This window comes from Malus sylvestris, chromosome 16, assembly GCF_916048215.2.
Source record: "Malus sylvestris chromosome 16, drMalSylv7.2, whole genome shotgun sequence".
NCBI lineage: Eukaryota > Viridiplantae > Streptophyta > Magnoliopsida > Rosales > Rosaceae > Malus > Malus sylvestris.
Genome location: NC_062275.1, coordinates 16824851 through 16849206, shown reverse-complemented (window position 1 = coordinate 16849206; position 24356 = coordinate 16824851). Strand labels below are relative to the sequence as shown.

General features: G+C 39.4%; 3 protein-coding genes and 1 long non-coding RNA gene across 5 annotated transcripts; 2 read left to right on the top strand and 2 right to left on the bottom strand.

Annotated features, from left to right (window-relative positions):
* Nucleotides 1–814: 814 nt before the first annotated feature.
* On the bottom strand, nucleotides 815–2523 carry LOC126608876 (uncharacterized). The gene is made up of 3 exons (XR_007618003.1): nucleotides 2361–2523; nucleotides 1819–1885; nucleotides 815–956 (listed from the first exon to the last, which is right to left on the bottom strand). It is a non-coding gene; the product is annotated as an uncharacterized LOC126608876 (long non-coding RNA).
* Nucleotides 2524–3904: 1381 nt separating this feature from the next.
* LOC126608871 (serine/threonine-protein kinase STY13-like) lies at nucleotides 3905–9919 on the top strand. The gene is made up of 6 exons (XM_050276889.1): nucleotides 3905–5292; nucleotides 6671–6792; nucleotides 7029–7237; nucleotides 7326–7500; nucleotides 8894–9028; nucleotides 9220–9919. The coding sequence occupies exons 1-6, from the start codon at nucleotides 4920–4922 to the stop codon at nucleotides 9424–9426; spliced, it is 1221 nt and encodes a 406-aa protein (XP_050132846.1). The 5' UTR covers nucleotides 3905–4919; the 3' UTR covers nucleotides 9427–9919.
* Nucleotides 9920–13095: 3176 nt separating this feature from the next.
* LOC126608597 (pentatricopeptide repeat-containing protein At3g22690) lies at nucleotides 13096–16188 on the top strand. 2 transcript variants are annotated; one of them, XM_050276550.1, is made up of 2 exons: nucleotides 13443–13629; nucleotides 13713–16188. In XM_050276550.1, the coding sequence occupies exons 1-2, from the start codon at nucleotides 13582–13584 to the stop codon at nucleotides 15861–15863; spliced, it is 2199 nt and encodes a 732-aa protein (XP_050132507.1). In that variant the 5' UTR covers nucleotides 13443–13581; the 3' UTR covers nucleotides 15864–16188. The 2 variants fall into 2 exon arrangements, with proteins under 2 accessions (XP_050132506.1, XP_050132507.1); XM_050276549.1 differs by having other exon boundaries at nucleotides 13096–16188.
* On the bottom strand, nucleotides 16149–18493 carry LOC126608598 (protein RDM1). Its single transcript, XM_050276551.1, has 3 exons — nucleotides 18366–18493; nucleotides 17305–17490; nucleotides 16149–16653 (listed from the first exon to the last, which is right to left on the bottom strand). The coding sequence occupies exons 2-3, from the start codon at nucleotides 17462–17464 to the stop codon at nucleotides 16274–16276; spliced, it is 540 nt and encodes a 179-aa protein (XP_050132508.1). The 5' UTR covers nucleotides 17465–17490; nucleotides 18366–18493; the 3' UTR covers nucleotides 16149–16273.
* Nucleotides 18494–24356: the final 5863 nt, after the last annotated feature.

Below are 24356 nucleotides of genomic sequence, written 5' to 3'. Positions count from 1 at the left end.
GATTAATTGACAAAAATTAATAAAGGTGTGTGGGAAGTAAAAATAAGGGTGTGAATAGCACTGCCCTAAAATAAAACTAAAGGTTTTTTTTTTTTTTTGCTTAAGGTTATTTTAATTAAATTTCTTACTTATTTTAAGTCACACACACAAAAAAAGTTTTACTTTTGTTTTTAAAATTGAAAGAGAGGAAGAGATCAGAGAGAATATGAGACTGGGCCATAAGGGAGAGAGATTTTTTTTTTATTTTAAATTTTTTAAAATTAAAGATGTTAAAATCACCTGTAGGTGATGCTTAAACAAAAACCATCAAAATTTTATTTGTGAAATTATATTACTACCCTTAACTTTTTTGTTGTGATAGAAGACTAAATAGTCTTTTCACCATCTTTTGGTTAACAAAAAGAATTCTATTAATATGTAGTTTGATTACATGATATACGTGTATTCGTAAACTTACCAATTAATCTTTTTTATATACAATGATATTTTACACTAACAAGTGAAGCATATCAAATTCTCTATTCATGGGTTTCAGAATCTAAGATGTTTCACTTGTAAGTGAAGAGAAATATCATTAAAATGTGGCCTAGTGGCAAAAATAAGAATTTAACATGCTATGTTTTAGTGAAATTTTGCAAACCACATGACACATCCCGACCGAGATCAAGGCATGCTGGCCGTCATGTAAGAGTGACGTAACCATGTGCACATTGCGGAAGCAATAAAGATAAGGATTATACGAATAATTAAAAACCGAGTTACTAGAGTGCACTACTAAACAAGAAGTGATAGAAGTTAGTTACAACAGTAAACACTCCTAAGCAGAGCATATTAAGTCTAGGTGCAGTCCAGTAGGACAAGTATTAATTATACAGTACCAGGAATGTCCTACTATTATTTAGATAGGTCAGAACCGCCGACGTCCTCAAGCCTCCAACAACAAGCTTACTTAAAACCTTAAGGGGTACAAAACAGAAAACGTGAGTGGGCAAAAACAAATGTTTTACAAAATCATTTTCTTTATCAACATATCTAACCCCTCGTTGTAAAATATGTATAATTTTCCCAGAATCAAGATATAAGCATATACATATATATTTATATATCTCAAATCATAACAATTCAATTCATGTTTCACATAATCATATTCAAATATATGCCATGCCAATATATAACAGAGTAAACAATTCAGGTGAGAATAAATTCATAGAAATATGATATGTTTGTTGGAACCCCTGTGGTAGTCTGTACGGTTGAATTCATAGTTCAAAAGTCAATCTAGCCGGAGTCACTACAATAACCTATACGGCAATATAATGCACATAAGTCGGAACCACTAAAAAAGTCTGTACGACAAGATTGGGTGTAATATAGTTATGCTCAATTTTACTCTCTCATAATAGCCAGGTGATAAATCGCTAGTCACCTACGAGTCGGAACCATAAATAAGGTCTGTACGACAAGACTGTGCACTTAAGTTGGATCCAAATGAGCATATAGTGCAGGATGTGACGTAAATAAACAGGCATGTACTTCATATCTCTGGCTAAGTCACATTCACCCTATGTGCAGTTTTATGAGCTCAACATTATTCAATCACATATCACATCATCGATGATTCACATAATCAAACATAACTTACCTGAACTTACCTGTGCCTCCACATCACCGCATTTATATATATATGCAACCATGAAATGCATATTCAGAATATAAAAGCATTTGACATATTATTTCAAAGCATACTTTCCTTAAAAATGCATTTCTAGGAAATATATCAAGTATATAAATATATACTGAAAACAAAAGCCCACTCACTGGTATGTCGACAGGTCGTAACTCCCGAGTCGCCCATGGATACGCTCGTCCTCAGGATAAGTCTCATCTATATGCGAATTAACTATAAAAACGTTATTTTAAAGCATATAGACAAAACTAGCTAATAACTTCTCATACATTGCTTAAAATGGGTATATGAATATACCACAGTGACCTACCCAATCTTAGGATCATCCTCAAATTTTTAGAATATTTTTCTGAGCTCTCACGCGCCACCACGAGCCGGCAAGGGCACGGCAAAACGGGCCGGCCATGCGCGACCACGTGCCTGGCACGCGTAACGGAACAAAAACAGCGTTAGGAATATTCCGTTAAAACCCAACGGTAACCGTCCAAACTAACTGACGGCATTAGCATATTCTGTCCAAATTGACGAAATATTCCGTCTTCGTCTCCGGCGAGTCGCCGGTCGCCGGAAAACTGGGTAAAACTTTAAACTCACTAATCTCGCTCGTTTTTTAACCATTTTTCATGAAATTTAAACCATATGAAAGCTTACAGTGAGAAGAATGGCGTTATACCTATTTAAAGCTTCCAATCTCACGAAATCAAGTCGGAGAAGCTTCGAAATTCCGACCAAAACTGCAACTCGACGTTTCTCGTGATCCCGACGTCCAAATTCCTCAAACGAACTACCCCAAGACTCGTGAGGACCTCATTAAGCTTCCTATGAGCTTAGATTTCCCTAAAACACAAGGTTTTACGTGAGTATGAACAGTGCATGAAGATTGGGATACGGGTTCACAAGTTTTCGAATGATTCCTTACCTAAAATTGGTGTCAAATGATTCGTAGCATTACAAGGAACAAAATGGTGACAATTTCACCCTCGATCTGCAAGGTTTGTGGTGAGTTGAAGCTTGTCCGTACGAAAAAGGGAAGAGAGAGAGTGAAAACCGAGAGAGAGAGAGTAGGGAGTGAGAGAGAGAAGGGAGGAGTAATGTGTGTGGTCCAAAACTAGCCAACAACCCAATCACAACCAAAGCTTCTTAGTTCCTAAGTGGTTCCAAAAACTTAGGAGAAGCTTAATTAATCCATCTCAAAACAAATCACGCACCACACATTTATATATCCAAGGGTAAACTAGTCTTTTCACATCAACGATGATTATTTCTTGGGACGAGCTATGACACCACATCATTTGGTTTGCAAATTTGGTTTAAAAAAATTGATCTTCCTAGCATTACCTTGTTATTTAAGCTTGAGTTTTGGTTTGTAAATTTGGTTTTCCTAGCATTACTCTAAATATTATGCTTAAAAAAGGAGAAATTTTTCGGTAAACTGGGTACACACATAAGCATAACAAATGGTGTTCCCAGCTAATTACTTACTGACAACTCTAAAATAACAATTAAAACAGAGATAACTCTTTCAAAAATTAATTGTTTTGATAAAAATAATAAAAAAAAACAGTCAGTAGCCGATTCCAATTCCCCATATCGACCCACCACCATTTCTCGTCCTTCCCCAACCGCACCGACGACCATTTCCACCATTCCTCCCGTGGAACCATCCATACCATCTTTACATTCTTAATCATGCTTAATCATTTTGTAGATCAACCAAATATAACAAAAATCGAAATAAATAAGAAAAACATGATTAACTGATGGGGATTTCGCTGACCTCACAAACCCTTAAACGACAGCAGATCTGAGGGTGCCGCTGACTATTTTCGGGTTACATGTCAACATAAGAGTGGGAGAGAGAAGAGGGAAGAGGAGAAAGAAAGTTACTGGTGTTGTGACGTGGAAGGGGTAAATTTGAAATCAGATAGGGTAAATTTGGAGTTCAATTGACAAAAAATTCTGATTATTTAACAAAACTTCACTTAAATGATAACGTGACTATTTTTTTTATTTTAAAGCTAAGATATCAAAGTGTTATGATTTTATTTGTTGAGAACTCCATGTCATTTTATTTCATGTTCTAGGTAGTCAGAAAACTTCCTCCTTAAAAAACAAAAACAAAAAAAAGATTTGAGTTTTTGTCCAACTAATTTGTTGCCACTTTTCCCGTATCCGTCTGTACCTCTCAATTGTACCTCTCGTCCTTTTTCTTTTCCTTAATTTTTGAAACAGCCCGTCTCTCTCCTCCAAAGCCGTACATTAGGCAAACCCGCGCTTCCCTCTCTATCCTCTCCCCTTTTTCTCTCCTCCTCCTCTCTCTCTCTCTCTCTCTCTCTCTAAAACTCTCATTCATTCGCTTCTGCCTTCTGGCTGTGGCTGCCTGTTCTGGTTTTTGGTTAATCCTCTCGCGAAATCTCATCCGCAAAGGAAAAACCAAACAGAAACAATAGACAACCTATTAGCCCCAACCTGCCAAAACACCCCAAAAACGTTGTCTTTCTGTTTGTTTATTGTTGCTAAGACAACTTTGTCTTTCTCCTATTCTGTAGTGTTCAAGGGCCAACCTTTTCGTCTATCTCTATAAATTATTCATCTTTTGGGATCGATTGGGATTTTTTGCACGCGTGAAATCCTTCTGGTACTTGTCCGTGGGTTTGATTTGTACCTCAAGGGTTTGTTTTGTGTGAATCGTATATATCTAGTTGTGGAAATTGAGTCGTTTTCTTAGAGTTTATTGCCATTTTTTTGGAAAAAAGATAAATAAAAAGGAAGTGGTTGGTGACGAGGTACTTGGGATTTTGAAGATTGTTTTTTAACTGGGAATATAAAAGAAGGGAAGCTGCTATCGATTTTTCTCTTTGGCGCATGATTATCAATACTGGAGGCAATTTGGTTGTTGTCATTGAGTTTCAATTGGATCATATTTTTCTGTTTGTTTGTTGAATTTAAAGATACCTTTGTTGGTTAAATCGATTTGTTAACACGAAAGGCTTTTCGAATTTATCTGTTTTGAGCATTTGTCATTGATGGGATTCATCCAAATCTGGCAAAGATGATGATGAGATGACGACGAAAATTTGAAGCTTTGTTGATCATGTCTCTCTAAGACAGCAGTTTGACACAGATTTGTTTTTGGGATTTGCTTGTTTTCTTTTGATTGTTTTTTGTTGTTTCGATTACTCTTTGGTAGTTGGTGTTCTGCGATTCGGTTGTTCTGCATTGATTGTTAGCAATGGATTCAAGGACAAGTGAGAATGTTGAAGTTGCGGATGTACCAAACATGGTGGATCACTTGAAAGGTAATATGAAGTCAAAGCTCAGAAGTGCAGGGAGTGTGAGTTTCAAAGAGGTGGAACCAAATATTACGGGCACAGGAAGTATTAGTAACAAAGAGATGATCTTCCGAGCGGATAAAATCGATTTGAAGAACTTAGATATACAGCTTGAGAAGCATTTGAGCCGGGTTTGGTCCAAAAACATTGAGAGAACCAGGCCTAAGGAAGAATGGGAGATTGATTTAGCTAAATTGGAAATAAGATACATTGTAGCTCGAGGGACCTATGGTACCGTATTCAGGGGTACCTATGACGATCAAGATGTTGCAGGTAATCACTAATAATGCCATTTCCATTGTAATTTTGATTTTGATTGGTCCGGTAGGATATCGTGTTTTTGTTTTGATTACAATGGAGTTGCCGATTTGTTGAATACATATTCTCCAAGTATCTCTGATGTTAATTTGGGATCTCATCACCAATTTTAATTTGGATTGGAGTGTAACGATAATGATGTAATATTAGAATTTGAATAATGGTGATGTTAAAGCACTAATTTGGAATATATCAAGTTTTTAGGCATAAACTGGATTACATGTTACATGTTCACATTTGAGCCATGACATGTGAGTTTTATATGGTCATGGTATGCATGCTAATTTATCTTTAGATATTCACCTTATCTTGACGTAGTGATGTATTAGAAGGTTGTGATTGCAGGGCTTAAGTCGAATTTTGATCGACACATCAAAATCACATAATTCTGATATGACACGGCAGCAACTCTCTAATAATATGAATTGTATTTACAATTTTTGGCTTCCGTTATTGACAGTACCATTGCATGTATGGTCAATTGTGTACTGATGTCTATCGAACTTTCTGTCAAGGCGAATATGTGACATAAATCCTGTTGTTTCACTCTTTTCTCGCTAAGTGTTTATCAGTCATATAAGTAGGTGTTGAACCTCGTATATGCTCTCTTGGATGCTTCCGACAATGTAAACTTAGGGGTACAACTTCGTATTTTGAATGATCTCAACTGGTAGTAGTATAATGAATGTGTTAATTAATGTAATGTTAGACAGGCCTTGGAAATAGTAGTTCAAAAAGGAAAAAAGAAACTTGTGGAGCCAGGATGCTAGCAAATTGATAATGGATTATTAAAAAACAGGAAGAACGGAAGAGCTTAATTTGTGTAGAGAGCAAGAAATGTTATACTTTCGGGATTTTCTATGGTAGTATGAGAACTTTCTGTAAAAGGTCATACCCAGTGCACAAGGCTCCCGCTTTACGCAGGGTCTGGGAGAGGTGAATGTCGGCTAGCCTTACCCCCATTTATGGAGAGGCTGCTCTCAAGTCTCGAACCCGAGACCTACCGCTCATGGGCGAAGGCACTTGCCATCGCACCAAGTGCGACCTCTATGAGAACTTTCTGTATGGTCCTAAAATCTGCAAAGTATCGTGTTTATGAACTACTGATATTGGGATTTGTTTGGTATTGCCTTATCCGTAATCCAATGGAGTTTGATCATTTGTCATGGTAGCATTATGATTGAATCTTGGCTTTCCGATATTGTATAACACTTGCGATTTAAATTTGGACTACGACTAACAAACTGAGGTCAAATAAGAGCAACAGAATTGTTTGCCTCTTTGTTTGCGTGTATATCGAATTCTAATTGCAATCTCATGCTAAATATTATAGTGAAGCTGTTGGACTGGGGGGAGGACAGCTATGCCACAGTTGCTGAAACTGCTGCTCTGCGGGCATCGTTTCAAAAAGAAGTTGCTGTTTGGCACAAGCTTGACCATCCTAATGTTACAAAGGTGCATACCTGTTCTTCTTTATATCTTGTGTTCAGTTTTGAAATCTGCACTATTAATGTTCAATATATTGTCAGCTGTGGAGTGATTATCATTTCCATTTTGTGCTGGTGATGTTAATAGTTATTTTACTAAATGATTCGGTAAAATAGTAGTATCTCAGATCCTCAGTGTGGTTCTTTGTTTATTATAATCCTTTGGGTTTTAACGATTCTCTCCACTCCCCTCTTTTATCACAGTTCATTGGAGTTTCAATGGGAACTTCAGATCTTAAGATTCCTACAAAAGGCTCTTCAAGTGACGGTGTAATTTCACATCCTGCTAGAGCATGTTGTGTTATTGTGGAGTACGTCGCTGGTGGGACACTAAAGCAGTACTTGATAAGAAATAGGCATAAGAAACTTGCCTTTAAGGTTGTGGTCCAACTTGCTTTGGACCTTTCTAGAGGGTGAGTTCGATTGTTCTCTACATTTCAGGGCCATGTGCTTTTCCAGTAAATTTGTATTGATCTGGGTTTTTTACCTTTCCCCTTGCAGTCTTAGCTATCTGCATTCTCAGAAGATTGTACACCGTGATGTCAAGACAGAGAATATGCTACTTGATACTCGCATAAACCTTAAAATAGCTGATTTTGGTGTCGCTCGTGTTGAAGCTCAGAATCCAAGGGACATGACTGGTGAAACTGGTACCCTTGGATACATGGCTCCAGAGGTATTCACGCCAGTTAGTATCTTTACATGTTTTGTTACCCTTAAAAGCTAATTCTTTAGTTGTGCTCTATGAACTTGGAATATAAGAACAAAAAGAAAAGAGAAATACGACAAACCTCACTACACTTTTAATGTCATCAATTAACACCTATAATTATGCATAGTTTCTAAATGCATCTTTTTGTTTGGTATTGCCCTTTAAAATGGGTGGAAATAACTTGTGGCTTTCACATGTGAGCAAGCGTGTGCCTTTCATGTGAGAAAAATGCCATAAGCCTGTTGTGGGGCAAATGCAAAGGTAACTGGGCTCAGGAAAACGGTATGAAGGAAAGCTCTGACAGGGTCTCAACATCCCTATTGAAATGTTGGGGATTGCTTGTTGTAGGTGGTATTCATAGTAGTAAAGATGGTATTACAAAGCCACCTTCCTTTTACTTTTGCCCGGACAAATCGACACTTAATTGTACTAACTACTTCTCCATCCCACCTTATGACCCCTTACTCTTAACCGCACCAAATTTGCAAGTGAAGGCGATGAACACAAGGACTCAAATGAGAGGTTTTTTAGCATCCAAACTTGATTACGAATTCAATGTCCTCCCGATCGTCTCCCTTGGCATTCTTGCAATCCCCAGGCATCAAGACCCAACAAGTAATACGTTGAGGTCGAGTCTAATAACCTCTTATTAAATACACTAGCAACGCCACTGAGCATTTAAGAACTAGTTTCATGACCTTTTCGTATTACGAAAAATTAGCTTGACTGATTAAGTTGAATCGAGCTTTAGATGAAAGAGAAAGAAGGGGAAGGTGATAGGGTTTAGTTGAAGAGTTGCAGATTTCAGGATCATAATTGTAGATCATACTGAAGTCATTGTTACTGATGATACAGAATAAGGATTCCAGGCCCTCGCCTGAACTAATACTTGGCATATAAAGGGCCAACCTTTTGAGAAGGGTGTTAGAGAGTGGATAGAGAGAGAAGGCATTATGGCTATGATATCAAGAAAAAAAGGGATGTGTGCCGGTTGAGGGTTGTGATGGGGGTTTGGACAAAAGGGTCTAACTATTAAGTGTCGAATTAGAAGCTATCATTGGAACGAGCCTAGAGTTTATGGGGGTTAATTGCATTTTGTTCCTCCTTGATGAGGTAAAACCATCACTTGTGGTGTTAGTTACAAATATCTACGTAATTTTTTTTCTTTCCAATTTTATGTACATTATTATTGGGTTTGCAATGAATGTCAATGAACGAAAATTAAACTTATCACGTTCCTCTCCTCTCGTTACATCTCTCATTGCATGTTTGAACACACAGTTCAGTACAGTAGCTCATGTGGTAGCATGTAGGGTTTTCAATGGTAAACCATTAAGCTGACAATATATTTATATAGGTTTTGGATGGTAAGCCTTACAATAGAAGATGTGATGTCTATAGCTTTGGCATATGTCTATGGGAAATTTATTGCTGCGACATGCCCTACCCGGATCTTAGCTTTGCTGATGTATCATCTGCGGTTGTTCGGCAGGTAAGTTTGTTCTATGAATAGATGGCTCTTTCTTACATAAGGACGTAGAGTTTACATTTCTCTGTTGGTTCAGTCTGAATGAACTTTCGTGGTTGTCTTAGCAAAGATTTTAATTTTTTGTTCTGTTAAAGATTTGACATATAACTTTCTATGGGCGTTTCATTGTGCATATTATACGATTTTGTTATCAGAACCTACGGCCAGAAATCCCCAAATGTTGTCCAAGTTCTTTGGCAAACATCATGCGCATGTGCTGGGATGGAAATGCAGATAAACGTCCCGAAATGGGTGAGGTGGTGAAACTGTTGGAAGCAATTGATACGAGCAAAGGAGGCGGAATGATACCTGAAGACCGTTCTCCGGGCTGTTTTTGTTTTGCTCCCACTCGCGGTCCATGAGCTTATTACCCTTTATTTGTACCAACCACCAAAGAAAATTGATCGGGCTGTTTTCTTGCCAGAAATAAGATAAAAACAGAAAGAGAGGTGAGGTTTTCTCGGATATGCAGTTGCAGACTCTCTTAAGGTTGCAAACTTGTTTCTTTATTGAATCAACAAAGAAAGGTTTATGATTTTCTCATCAATCTCTATTCCATCTTGTGTTTGTGATGTGGTTGTGTGTCAATACTGCGTCGTGCCATATCAACTGGTCCAAGGTGGTTATTCTTGGGGAGATGTTCTTGCATTTGAGATAAGCCGAGTGAAAGGCTCATAATGTAAAGCTATGAATGCCATGTGTTAGAATCGTAGACTGTAGGAAGATGAACGGCTGAGATCACTTTGATGAATGTGTGAGCTCCAGCTATGTAACTGAGTGCACGATTTCTTTGTGTGAGAGTGAGAAGAATATGAACATTCCTCTGTGGTTTACAGAGGCTGAAGCATTCAACCATTCTGAGCATTTTCCATTGTACAATAATGTCATCACCTGATAAGAGATAAAGAATGCGACATGCACATGGTATAATTAAGTTTATTATGGATGTAACACAAAACCAAGAACTTACCTCTCCTCAAATATCTCATATTATTGTAGCTAACAAAACGTAACGACATGCAGAGCGGATTTATTATAGAACCTGGGTGGTCATGGGACCACCCGAAAGCCCAGAGAGTGGCTGTGAGGATCTCGGAGGACCAACCAAATCTAGGCTGAGGTGGAGGAGAAGAGCAGCAGCTGCTGTAGGAAGTTCTGCAGGCAGTTTTTTGAGTCATTGTTTTGATTCCAGGTAAGTTTGGAGCTGCCTTTGCACCTGTGAAATCTGGGGTTGGTAACATGTCGGTATCGAAAAATTAGGGAAAGGATGTTTGTTTGTTTTTTCATCTTTGGAAATTGTAATTTTTAATTAATTATAAGTTAAAAAAGAAAGGGTAAATTACATAATACCTCCCTCATGTTTGAGGTCTATTACAATCTCATACATCTTTAAAACATTTCACTTTCATACCTCACGTACTATTTTATTTCAAAATAATACCTCCGTTAGATTTTCCATCCATTGGTCTGTTAAATGCTGACGTGGCTGCCACATTGGTATTATGTAATTTATTCAAAAAGAAATAATAAAATATGAGGGGTGAAGCAGTACCTTCTGAGACATTTTTTTTTTCCGATGAACCACCTTCTGAGATTTTTAGATGCAGCCTAAGTGCCTAACATGTTTGAGTTGTCCAACATGGAGGTGGATTGTTTGCCATCCTATTTCCATACTCTTCTCATCATCTCCTATTTTGTGTGGTCACGGTTAACCCACGTCAACATTTTATATTCCTATTATTTTTTGTTTTATTATTTTTATAAAAAAATCAATATAAAATGTTGACGTGGCTTAACCGTGACCACACAAACAGGAGATGATGAGAAGAGTATGGAAATGAGAGGGTAGACAATCCACCTCTGTCCAACGTGTCTCCACGGGTCAAATGAAAAGTCGTAAAAAAAAAAGACTTCAAATGTTATTATTTGACTCAAATTATTATACGTACATTTGTTTTGACTAAAATATTTTATGTTTTGGGACATATTGACTTCTAGTTCACTCTCATCATAATGGAGGCAGATTGTCTGCCCTCCTGTTTGGATGTCATTCTCATCCCCTCCTATTTGTACAGTCACACTTAAGCCACGTCAACATTTTATATTCTTATTGCTTTTTGTCTTATTATCTCTATAAAAAATTAATATAAAATGTTAACGCGACTTAACCGTGACCGCACAAAATAGGAGGGGATGGGAAGGGCACCCAAACAGGAGGGCAGACAATCTGCCTCCCATCATAATACTTGAAAGGGTTAATCTCTGTTTACTACCTTCATGTTTCGTGGTTTTCAACATTTAGTACATCAAGTTTTTTTCGTCCCAGAGTCATACCTAAAGTGTAAATTTTGAGACAGTCACATACATCCGTTAGTCAAACCGTTAACTCTCAAGTTAACTGATGAAGTGGCGCCCATTTGGACAATGACTAGGTGCCACGTATCATTAAGGGTCCACATGAAAATTAAAAATTCAAAAAAATTTAAAATTTAATTAATTATAAATTAAAATTTAAAAAAAAAAAAACCTAAAAGCTTCCCGTATTCTACCTCCCCCATTTCTTTACTCTGCAACGCCAACACCCCCCCCCCCCACCCACCCGGCGCACCCTCTCCCTTCCTCATCGCCCCGCACCCTCTCCCTCCTTTCTCTATTCTGCAACCTTCACCTTTTCCCTTCATTCTCTCCTTCATCCTCTTCTGCAATTCGTCCGCCAAGTCTCCCTCCCGTCGTCATGACCTTGGTTCCCCCTTCTTCTCAAGTAATTGTTATCTGGGTGCTCTTTTCTTTCCCCAATTCTAGAAGTGGTTATATTTGTTCCTGATCAAATATTTGAAATTCTCAACTGGGTTTGGTTTTCGATCTTCGATCTCTTTTTTTTTTTTTTCCTTCTTCTTCTTCTTCTAGGTTGGGGATGGAACTGGTTTGGGTTGGGGGGGGGGGGGGAAGACGAATTGGGTTTTGTTTTTTTTTTCCTTCTTCTTTTTCTACTTCTTGGGGGGTTTGGGGGGGGGGGGGGGAAGGGGAAGGACGAATTGGATTTTTTTTTCCTTCTTCTTCTTCTTCTTTTGGGTTGGGGGTGAGGGCGGGGGTGGGGGACGGGGGGCTTCTTCTTCTTCTTATGGGTTGGGGGCGGGGGAGAAAGGATGGGGTTTTTTTTTTAACTTTTATTTAATTAAATTTTTTAAATATTTTTTAATGACACGTGGCGCCTAGTCATTATCTACATGGGTGCCACGTCATTACTTAACAAGAGAATTAACAGTTTGACTAACGGATGTATAAAACTGTCCCCAAATTAACACTTTAGGTATGACTCTAGGACGAAAAAAACTTGATGTACTAAATGTTGAAAACCACGAAACATGAGGGTAGTAAACAGAGATTAACCCTACTTGAAACAATACACTAGGTGACTTGTGTTTTCGATACTCTAAAAATAATGTGGAAAACAAAATGCATCGAGTATTTCAATATGTGTATTTACTTATTGAATTGACTTTAATTTTTTCGATTACAATTGCCTCAGTGGAGGGAGCATTTTTCATCATGAATATCGTAAAAGAGTCTACTCGCAACATAATGGGAGAACAATGGTTACTTATAACTTAGTTGTCTGCATTAGGAACAATGTTTTCTTGTATTGACAATGAAACTATCGTGACATGTTTTCAGAGTATGAAACCTCATCGCAGATATATTTACCTTTATAGCTTGTAATCTTGTTTGCATAAAGACTCTGGAAAAAAATTGCAGTTTATCGTTTAATTTTTTAATGTTATTTTCGGAAAGAAATGAATGTTATGCAACTTAAATACTATTGACGAAAAAAAAAAAAACCTTTTGCAAATTGTAACTTAAAATCCTACATACGTTCTCAAATACAATAGGTGAATACATGCAAGTTTCAATCTTGAAAGTTGATTTCCACACACTTTTATTTAATTATAAAGAAAGCAAAATACATAATTATACACCATAATTAAACAATGGTGTGTACCAGAAAAAAAAAAAAAAAAGAATACGTCATTATCAGTTTCTAATATTTTCTCTAAATTTTGAAGAAACTGTCATCTCAAAAAATAAAAAATAAAAAAATCCGCTCAATTGGAAAACACGGGGAAATTTTTTCTACAAAACAGTATGATGAAATCCAATACGATTCAAGCGTCCAATCCCAACGCAAAAGGAAGCAATTGAAACATTTCAGTTAAGTTAGTTGGCACAGTTGGTGCAAATCCCAAACAGGGTAAATCCCACAACAATGGCTGCGACGCTCCAACTGAGCCCTCTGGTCTCCGCGGCCCCAAGCCTCGCAGCTCCCACCACCCAAAACGAACCCAAAACCACAGCCATGGAAACTTCCCCAACTGGGTCACTCAGAAACTGCAAAACCATGAACGAAGTAAAGCAGCTCCACTGTCACATCACCAAAACCGGCCATGGCAGCAAACCATCCACTGTCACCAGGCTAATTTCTACATGCGCCGAAATGGGAACCTCCGAAAGCTTGGAGTATGCCCGAAAAGCCTTCGACTTGTTCCTTGGGGACCAAGAAACAAAGGGTATGTTGTTCATGTGCAATTCTCTGATAAGGGGTTATGCAAGTGCAGGGTTCAGTGATGAGGCTATCTTGCTTTATGTTCAGATGGCGGTGAGGGGGATTTTGCCTGATAAGTTCACGTTTCCGTTCGCGCTGAGCGCTTGCTCGAAGGTTGTGGCTTTCTGTGAGGGGGTTCAGCTCCATGGAGCGCTTGTGAAGATGGGTTTGGAGGGAGATGCGTTTATTGACAATTCTTTGATCCATTTTTATGCCGAGTGTGGGGAGTTGGATTATGGACGCAAGGTGTTTGATGGAATGTCTGAGAGAAATATTGTGTCGTGGACTAGCTTGATTTGTGGTTATGCTAGGAGGAACTCCCCAAGGGAGGCTGTTTCTTTGTTTTTTGAGATGGTGGCAGAGGGTTTTGAACCTAATTCAGTTACCATGGTGTGTGTCATTTCTGCTTGTGCAAAGTTGAAGGATCTTAAATTGAGTGAGAGGGTGTGTGCTTACCTTGGAGAGTCGGGAGTGAAAGTTAATACGCTTATGGTGAATGCACTTGTTGATATGTATATGAAATGTGGAGAAACGGATGCTGCAAAGCGGATTTTTGACGAATGTGTGGATAAGAATTTGGTTCTTTACAATACAATTTTGTCAAATTATGTGCGTCAGGGGCTGGCTAGGGAGGCACTTTCTGTCTTGGATGAAATGATGCGACAGGGTCCAAGAGCCGACAGGGTTACATTGTTATCTGCAATCTCAGCATGTGCACAACTAGGCGATTCTTTATCTGGAAAGTGCTGCCATGGTTATGTTATAAGGAATGGACTAGAAGGTTGGGATGCTATCTGTAATGCCATGATTGATATGTACATGAAGTGTGGAAAACAAGAGATGGCCTGCAGAATTTTTGATAATATGTTGAATAGGACTGTAGTTTCATGGAACTCTGTGATTGCTGGTTTTGTAAGAAGTGGTGCAGTGAAGTCAGCGTGGCAAATGTTCAATGAGATGCCGACGAGTGATCTTGTCTCTTGGAACACCATGATTGGTGCCTTGGTCCAAGAAAGTATGTTTGAGGAAGCAATTGAGCTTTTTCGGGTGATGCAGGCTGAGGGAATAAAAGGAGATAGGGTGACCATGGTGGAAGTGGCATCTGCCTGTGGATATCTAGGAGCTCTTGATCTTGCAAAGTGGACCCATGCTTATATTGAGAAGAATAAAATCGACTGTGATATGCAGCTTGGCACAGCCTTAGTTGACATGTTCGCTAGATGTGGCGATCCTCAGAGTGCAATGAAGGTGTTCGATAAAATGAGGAGAAGAGATGTTTCTACATGGACCGCAGCCATTGGGGCAATGGCCATGGAGGGAAATGGGGAACGGGCTCTAGAGCTTTTCGATGAGATGATTAGGCAAGGAGTGAAACCAGATGAAGTTGTCTTTGTGGCACTGCTAACGGCATGCAGCCATGTTGGATTTGTGGAACAAGGATGGAACATTTTCAGGTCAATGAAGTCTGTTCACGGCATTTCCCCACACATTGTTCATTATGGCTGCATGGTTGATCTGCTAGGCCGAGCGGGGTTCTTGGAAGAAGTTGTTGATCTGGTAAAGAGTATGCCAATGGACCCCAATGATGTCATTTGGGGGACCCTCTTGGCTGCTTGCCGAACTCATAAAAATGTTAAAATCGCATCATATGCAGCCGAACAGATGTCCACGCTATCTACTCAAAGGACTGGGATTCATGTGCTTCTATCAAACATATATGCATCTGCTGGGAAATGGGATGACGTTGCAAAAGTGAGGCTGCATTTGAAGGAGAAAGGCGTCCACAAGGTACCCGGATCAAGTTCCATAGAGGTTAATGGAATGATCCATGAGTTTACTTCTGGCGGTGATACAAACACAGAGAAGAGCCAGACTGCATCGATGCTACAAGAAATAAATTTCAGACTGAGAGAAGCTGGTCATGTTCCGGATTTGGACAATGTCCTGCTTGATGTTGATGACAAGGAAAAGGAGTATTTGCTCAGTCGTCACAGTGAGAAACTGGCCATTGCTTTCGGGCTGATCGGAACAGGACAACGAGTGCCGATTCGTGTGGTTAAGAATCTCAGAATGTGCTCTGATTGTCACTCCTTTGCCAAGTTTGTGTCAAAAATATACAACCGGGAAATTACCGTTCGAGATAACAACAGGTTCCATTTCTTCCGTCAGGGGCTTTGCTCTTGTGGTGATTACTGGTGATAGAAATATAATTGAAGAAAGACATCATCTACTCATCTATGGATTAAGCATATTCCACTTTGGACTGGGATTGGGGCACAGATATTGGAAACCCAGGCTCGGTTTCGGCCTCATCCGTCGATAAGCCAGCGTGAGGAGCAGCCGGCTACTTCGACTTCGCCAATGATTTAGCGACAATGAGCAACCTTTCGTGGTGGTTTATCCCTCTCAGAATGAAGGCCTACTGAATTCAAATGCGATCAACATTTTTTGTTTTCAGGATCTTAATAACCGACATTCTAAAGCTTGAGCGTTAACAAAGTTTTTATTTCATCAGGATACAAAACAGAGCAAGTCTACAAAATTTAACGACCATTTTGCATGACAAAATAACCAAGCATCATAAAACAGTCCTAAATGCCTTTAGGCTATCACGATTTGCTTCGTAGCTGGGGAAACATGGCGTCAATGGAGGCATGGTGCATCGGATCTTTGAGCCAGAGATTTGCTACATGATGATGAGATGAGGTCTGCCGGTGGACTTCTTCAACAAGCCAGATGGTGGCTTCAGCTTTACAAGGATGAATGATGGTATCCAAGGGCCTGTACTCCTCCTCACTGTCGATCCTCAGCTGATCCCACTGTTTTAGGAGAAGATTGGTGAGGTAATGCAACGGTTGTCCATACAATTGCTTAATGGACTTGCCTAAACCCGTCCATGAGGTAAATGGAATAACAGAGCCACGGTTTGATGGGATCGGGATCTGCTTCATGTAGTCCTGATACATCTCTGCCCTTCGTGCCAAAGCACCTACAATTAAAAACACGTTTAGAGGATAGAAAGCTATCCAACGATTCAAGAGCATTGGATTCATCAAGGGTGTTAACGTACACTTCATTGGGTGTGAAACGTACATTTCAAACGACAAGAATAGCAATAGTGAGTCCACATTTTATTCAGCTTAGTTAACAAGTTAATCGCATTGTCATACTGGTATTTAATATAGCCAACTATGTAGCCAGCCACTACACCGCAATAACAGGAAAAACAGAACTTTCTGGCGGATTATCTTAGCCAATGAGCGTTTTCAGTAATAAAATGGAAAAATGTTAATCCATTTACCGGAACAAACAGCATTGCATGGCTTGGAACAGAAATTTTTACAGATGAATAACATCTTGATGGAATTAGTCACCGTAATCTAAACATGATACGGGTGCATAATGTTCCAGCTATACAAGGTTGATAATAAGCATCTACGATGATAACTTCCTCAAACTTGAATGTAAGGTATTTTAAAAGCATGTTTAAAGCACTAGCAATTTCAACTGGACTTCATACTTCTTTATAGTTAGAAAAAACCTAGCAATAAATCTTAAATGATAGTAACACTACGATTTCAGCATAAATCGGTTCACCAGTTTCAGCAAAACAAGGCTTCAATAGCTTGACTGCACGTACCTTCTGGTGTTATTTCTTTGTCAGGCTGATCAAATGTGATATTAGTGTCTGACTGCTTGCTATCGCACTCATTAACGGATTCCATCTCCATGTCCGGGGAAGAAGAGTCATCTGATGAAATAACATCCACCTGCTCATCCCAGGGAGCTGCCCTCTTCATAGTATGTGGACTGTAAACCTGCAAACCTGTACACAACATCACTCATTTAGCATTCTCAGGGAGTACAAGATTAAAGAGGTAGCTGAAATAAAAAACACGAAAAAGTTAAGCTCCCAAAAGAACCATAAGTTACTCAATTTCTGCAGCATACACACCACCCACCACCATAAAGCATCATTTCGATAAGTTAGCTACACGGAAGGTTTCAGAGAAAATTACAGATTCTGGTGGCATTTGAAACATAATCATCCTATCATCGGGTTTTTCGCTAATCTTCAAATACAAATTGTCGAAAACAATGGCGTTCCGAGGAAACTAGATGCATGACAATACCTGCTGCTAATTTCAAAACCATGGATGCCCACATGGGAACAACAACTGTCACAAAAATTCTCTATTCCTAATTCCCAAAGGCAAAAATTAAAACCTAAACAGATAAATTAGGTTATGAATTATGGATAAAAGGCATGCAATAAACAGGCACAGTCTAAGCTAATCTAATCTGGACTACCAAAATCATGAATTATCAATTTTTAATCTTTTCAATTTCTACCGGGAACCCATTTCCTTCTGCCAAATGGGTCTTTCAAAGTTTCGCTCGATTCTATCAACTGTGTCAGAATTAACAATTCTACAAAGCATTTTGCAGTGAATTTCCATGAACCATTTTTGCCTAATTAGTTTTCAATTGCATGGTATTTCAAAAAAAAAAAAAAAAAATACAAAATTCCTAAAAACATTCTTGATTCTTCAAAATTTCCCAAAAGTGGCAGAACTCAATCACCCAATTTGTCAAATTAGAAGACCCAATAAAGAAGAGGTAAGAGAGTTTAATGAATTGCACAGAGAGAGAGAGAGAGAGAGAGAGAGAGAGAGCAGCGGAGGACTGGAACCGACTGACCTGTAAACGGCAAAGGAGAAACGAATTTTCGTGGTGACGTCAACTTTTCTCAGTCAGTTGTACCAATTCGGTCGAATTTGTAATAGAATAAGTACGCAGAGGAGACTGAGGAGAGTTCCACTTTGGGCTCCATCATTGACCCGTCCGTATGTGTACTCACATATGGGTCGCCCCGACCCAACCCTTTTACGTGTGGGATCCATTGTAAACTAATGGTAACAATAACTCACAGTCACTTTTGACTGCTTTGTATGAAAAACTAACGATTATAAGGGCTGACAATCACTTTTCCGTGCTTAGCATGAAGAACCAACGACAATTAAGGCTGACAATCAATTTGCATAATTAGCGTGCACGAGGGACGTTAACATTTGACCCTCCCTTTAATGTATAATTCAAAATTATTGTTGTTTTGTTTCTTAGCATGAAAAACTAATGATTATAAAGGCTGACAATCACTTTTGTGTGCTTAGCATGAAGAACTAACGATTATAAAAGCTAACAATCACTTTTGTGTGCTTAGCATGAAGAACTAACGATTATAAAAGCTGACAATCACTTTTACGTGCTTAGTATGAAAAACCAACGATTATAAAGGTTGACGATCAATTTTGCATAATTAGCATTCATGAGAGATTTGTTCATAATTCAAAATTATTGTTGTTTTGTTTCTAACTTTAACTTTTCTTTCATTTTTCAAGGAAAACATCACTCACATCACGTGTTTTAGTATATACAATCACAATCAACTGGTAAGATTTGTTCATGAAAGGGAGTGGCTTTAGCATGTGGGTTTAATGGTAACAATGACTGACAATCAACTTTGCGTACTTAATGTGTATGAGAGTCAAATGTTAGCATTGTATCCTTCCATTATATTGGTAAAAGATTTTGTTCTTTTGTTCCTAGTTTTAACCTTTTTCCTTTTTAAAAAAGGTATTTCGCATCACGAGTCTTAGCTAGTATATACATTAGCAACCAAATAGTAAGATTCATTCTTGGAAAAGATGAAGATCGTATAACTGGCGAACACTATAATATTAATATCATCTTCAATTATATTCCAGGAAGCTCTTTATTAATTCTTCCTCGAACATTATTTATTTACTAGCCTCTCCATACGCACTAACATACGAGAGACATTTTTTTAATCACGGGCACATATCATGTCATGCCCCGACCCACGAACAAGGATCATTCATAAGTTAGGGTGTGAGTCACATCTTAGCTATAAATAAATTCTACAACCAAGATATGGTGGAAAATAAAATTAAATACCATACACCATATAACAAAATCTTACTTAAAATTTATCAAATATGCAGCAGAATAACAATAGTGCACAAATTAATTCACAACAAGAACTACCAACAACAACAACAACAACAAAGCCTTTTCCTACTAAGTGGGGTCGGCTATATGAATCCTAGAACGCCATTGCGCTCGGTTTTGTGTCATGTCCTCCGTTAGATCCAAGTACTCTAAGTCTTTTCTTAGGGTTTCTTCCAAAGTTTTCATAGGTCTTCCTCTACCCCTTCGGCCCTGAACCTCTATCCCGTAGTCACATCTTCGAACCGGAGCGTCAGTAGGCCTTCTTTGCACATGTCCAAACCCATTTTGTGTACGTGTTGATGCTTCACCGCCCAACATTCTGTGCCATACATCATTTACCCCTCCTGAGTTTCATCTATCAACACTATATCGTTTGCAAAAAGCATACACCAAGGAATATCATCTTGAATATGTCCTGTTAACTCATCCATTACCAAAGCAAAAAGGTAAGGACTTAAGGATTGTTGATGCATAAAATCAGTTAGGACTTTGGTACAACAGAAAGTATTAAGTTTGTGATCTTCGCTAGATTGCTCTGGTCATTAGTGTGGATAAGTATGTAAATGGATAGAGACAGGAAAACAAACACAAGATGTACGTGGTTCACCCAGATTGGCTATGTCCAGTAGAGGAGTTCTCATTAATTGTGAAGGGTTTACACAAGTACATAGGTTCAAGCTTTCCTTTAGTGAGTACAAGTGAATGATTTAGTACAAATGACATAGGTTCAAGCTCTTGTCTTCACTTGCCTTATCTGTCTCATAGGTAGATGTGGCATCTTCTCTGGAAGTACTCTTCCTCCATCCAGGGGTGGTATCTTTAACTGGTGGAGATGCACAAGGTAATGTATCAATTTCACTTGAAGCTTACTTGTAGTTTCAGGCTTGGTCAAGCGCGATACAAACCATGTAGTAGGAGTCCCCCAAGTCGCCGAGCTAGGGGATCTGCTGAAAGAGGCGACAGACAAGGTAAGCAATCAGATCTCCAAGCAATCAGTCCCATATCAGAAGTTTGATTTCGAGTTCCGGCTGATTGCTCTCATTCTCCCTATCTTGCAGGCAGCATGAAGGATAAAGAGAAGAAAAGAAGAATATATGATATGAGATACTTTTGCTGAAGAAGTAACTTTCCACAGGCTTATTCTTGAACTGGGCTGGAGGATTTTCTGGTTTCCTCCAGAGTATAAGGCCGACTGAAGAATTTGAGGGTCAAAACAAGTCCATCAAATCTAGAGTACGTTCGACCCTGTTGATATGGGATACTTTTGTTGTTGACAAAGTAGTGGATGTATCGGCACGTGTTCTGTTACGCTTGTCTCCACATGCTTCCTTGTATCCTTCTCACTTTCCCTATCTGTTCCTCAGGCAGATGTGGTATCTTCTCTGGAAGCATAAGATGTTGAAGATGAGTACTCGAGAGCAATGCCAGGTAAGTAATCAGGTAAGGGGTTCCAGGCAGTCAGTTCCTGACTAGAAGCTTGATTCCAAGTGCTGACTGATTGCTCTCTTTCTCCTTGTCTTGCAGGTAAGAACAAGGCCAAAGGAAAAGACAGGGAAAAAGCATAATATGGGATACTCTTGCTTTTAACCCTGATGATATGAGATATTCTTGCTCTGGTGTAGCTTGTTGCAGAGGGATTATCGGGGGGAAAGAAAGATGAGTATTTCGAGAGGCTTCGGTGGGAGTGCCCTCTCAGATATGAGGAAGGGTTGAGCATTTTTGCAGGTCTGCTTGTCCGTTAAGGATGAAGGTCGACATATATAGAAGTTTCCCTAATAACAAGTAGTAATGCTATTCCTTTACCCTGCTTGGTCATAGCACGGTAGTGGGAGCTGCCAGCTTCACGTGTGTTAGAGCACTTTGAAAAAATGATCTGTGGTATCTGAAAAGCTGATGTTGCGTGTGAAGATTACAGACAAGCTTTATCCAAGGAGATCTGGCTCTCGAAGTTGAGAAAGCGGTGCCTCTTCGATTTTCAAACAATCAATCCTGTCGAGGATTTGGCTCTCGAGATTCGGAGAATGGTGCCTCTTCGATTTTTGAGAGAGCAATCCTGCTAGGAGTATGGCTCTCGAGATTTGGAGAGCGGTGTTTCTTCGATTTTTGAGAAAGTAATCATGTTGGGAGTCTGGCTCTTGAGATTCGGAGGACGGTGCCTCTTCGATTTTGGAGCAAGCAATCTTGTTGGGAGTGTTTTCTTGAATGTGAGTAAAGGTTGGGCATGTTTGCTAGTCTACCTTGCCACAGAGCACAGAGGTTGACACATAGGGACTTTCCAATTATCCAGCAATGGTACTGTTCCTTTACCCTTGTGGGTAATAATATGGTAGCTAGACCTTCAAAATTTATGTGTCTAAACTTTGTTAGTGCTGTTTCTTTGCTATTCTTTTACCCTTCTTGGTCATAGCGATGTAGTGGGAGCTGCAAGCTTCACATGTCTAAACTTTGTCAAAGATCTTTGGCAAAGTTATCTGTGGTACCCATGAGCTGATGGTACGTGTGGAAAGTGGATGATTGAACAGTAAGATTCACGTGCTTTCTACTTCACCAGAAATCTTCAACAGAATGCCCGTAATTTCAGCAAAGCTGAGTGTGCATGTGACAGGTGCTGACAAGGCTGAGAAAAGCAAGTGCCTCTTCGATTTCTGAGATCGGCCCTCGTAGTCTCTGAGCAGCCTAGCTTTTGATAAAGCAAGCGCCTATTCGATTTCTGAGATCGGCCTTCGTGGTTTTTGAGCAGCCCAGCTTTTGAGAAAGCAAACGCCTCTTCGATTTCTGAGATCGGCCCTTGTGGTCTCTAAGCAGCCCAACTTTTGAGAAAGCAAACACCTCTTCGATTTCTGGGCAGGCGCCTCTTCGATTTCTGAAGCTCCGTCGAGTGCAGATTTTTATAGAGGCTGGCATTAAGTTCCAAAGCACACTTGAATCTTCATCAGTAAAAGCTCCCTTCTTGCACTTCTAAGATCTTGATTTGTCTGACCTTTTCTCTCTTCAACACTTTTGAAAATGTCTAGCCCCTCCGACCGTCGTTTTGACTTGAACCTTGTTGAAGAGGCAGCCACGCCTTCTCCAGACAACATATGGCGCCCATCCTTCTTATCCCCTACTGGTCCTCTTACCGTTGGGGATTCCGTGATGAAGAATGATATGACTGTTGCGGTGGTGGCCAGGAACCTTCTCACTCCCAAAGATAACAGACTACTTTCCAAACGGTCTGATGAGTTGGTTGTTAAAGATTATCCGGCTCTAAGTGTTCAGTGTGCAGGTTCTGTGTCTAATATGGCCCAACGCCTATTTGCTCGAACCCGCCAAGTTGAATCATTGGCGGCTGAAGTGATGAGTCTCAAACAGGAGATTAGAGGGCTCAAGCATGAGAATAAACAGTTGCACCGGCTCACACATGACTATGCTACAAACATGAAGAGGAAGCTTGACTAGATGAAGGAATCTGATGGTTAAGTTTTACTTGATCATTAGCGGTTTGTGGGTTTGTTCCAAAAGCATTTATTGCCTTCGTCTTTTAGGGTTGTACTGCGTAATGAAGCTCCAAATGATCAACCTCCGATGCCTCATCCTTCTAGGGTTCTGTCCAGTACTGAGGCTCCGAATGATCCCCCTTCGGTACCTTCTCTTTCTGGGGCTCTACCGACTGCTGAGACTTCTCCTAAGCAAACTTTGTGAAGGCTCCCTCTTGTTTGTTTATTTTGACTCATGTATATGTACATATTTGTAACTTATCGGAGATATCAATAAATAAGCTTTGCTTCATTTCAACGTATTGTGTTAAATACACCAAAGCCTTCTTCACTAAGTGAGGTCGGCTATATGAATCTTAGAACGCCATTGTGCTCGATCATGTGTCATGTCATCTGTTAGATCTAAATACTCTAAGTCTTTTCTTAGAGTCTCTTCCAAAGTTTTCCTAGGTCTTCCTCTACCCCTTCGGCCTTGAACCTCTGTCCCGTAGTCGTATCTTCTAACCGGAGCGTCAGTAGGCCTTCTTTGCACATGTCTAAACCACCGTAACCGATTTTCTCTCAATTTTCCTACAATTTCGGTTACTCCTACTTTACCTCAGATATCCTCATTCCTAATCTTATCCTTTCTCGTGTGCCCACACATCCAACGAAGCATCCTCATCTCCTAATTGTTTTATGTTATTCTGGCACGCTGTGTGGCCCGAGCACAGTGATAAGTGAGCAAGGGTCGCTGTATCTCCATTGGCACCCGGATGCAGTGTTAAATGAGCAAGGGGGCCATAAAACTTCTTTTCGAACGACTCCACTCAAAGTTGTTTGGGAGCATATCATATAACAAAATCTTACATAAAATTTATCAAATACGCAACAGAATAACAATAGTGCACAAATTAATTCACAACAAGAACTACCAATTAAATAATAATTAAATTGTAACAATTCTTTCAAATGCATGAAATATATGCAAATGAGATGGATGAATGTACTCACTCCGTTCTAATTCTTCTAACACATACCTAAGGCATCCAAGCATGCACGTCCCATACCATGCTTATACCACTTGGCTCTGAATACCTTAGAATATGAGTTAACTCCCGCTCATCCCTTAAGCCCAATTTTCAGAATTAAATTCTCAATTTCCACTTTATTTATATAGGCACTTCTCCCGACGTCCAATTGT

Excerpts from the sequence above, each read along its gene's own strand:
- LOC126608871 (XM_050276889.1), top strand. The coding sequence starts at position 4,920 with ATGGATTCAAGGACAAGTGAGAATGTTGAAGTTGCGGATGTACCAAAC. Across the intron at positions 5,293-6,670 it reads TGACGATCAAGATGTTGCAG|TGAAGCTGTTGGACTGGGGG; the intron begins GTAATCACTAAT and ends TAAATATTATAG. Across the intron at positions 7,238-7,325 it reads GCTTTGGACCTTTCTAGAGG|TCTTAGCTATCTGCATTCTC; the intron begins GTGAGTTCGATT and ends TTCCCCTTGCAG.
- LOC126608597 (XM_050276549.1), top strand. The coding sequence starts at position 13,329 with ATGGCTGCGACGCTCCAACTGAGCCCTCTGGTCTCCGCGGCCCCAAGC.
- LOC126608598 (XM_050276551.1), bottom strand. The coding sequence starts at position 17,464 with ATGAAGAGGGCAGCTCCCTGGGATGAGCAGGTGGATGTTATTTCATCA. Across the intron at positions 16,654-17,304 it reads CAAAGAAATAACACCAGAAG|GTGCTTTGGCACGAAGGGCA; the intron begins GTACGTGCAGTC and ends TTTTAATTGTAG.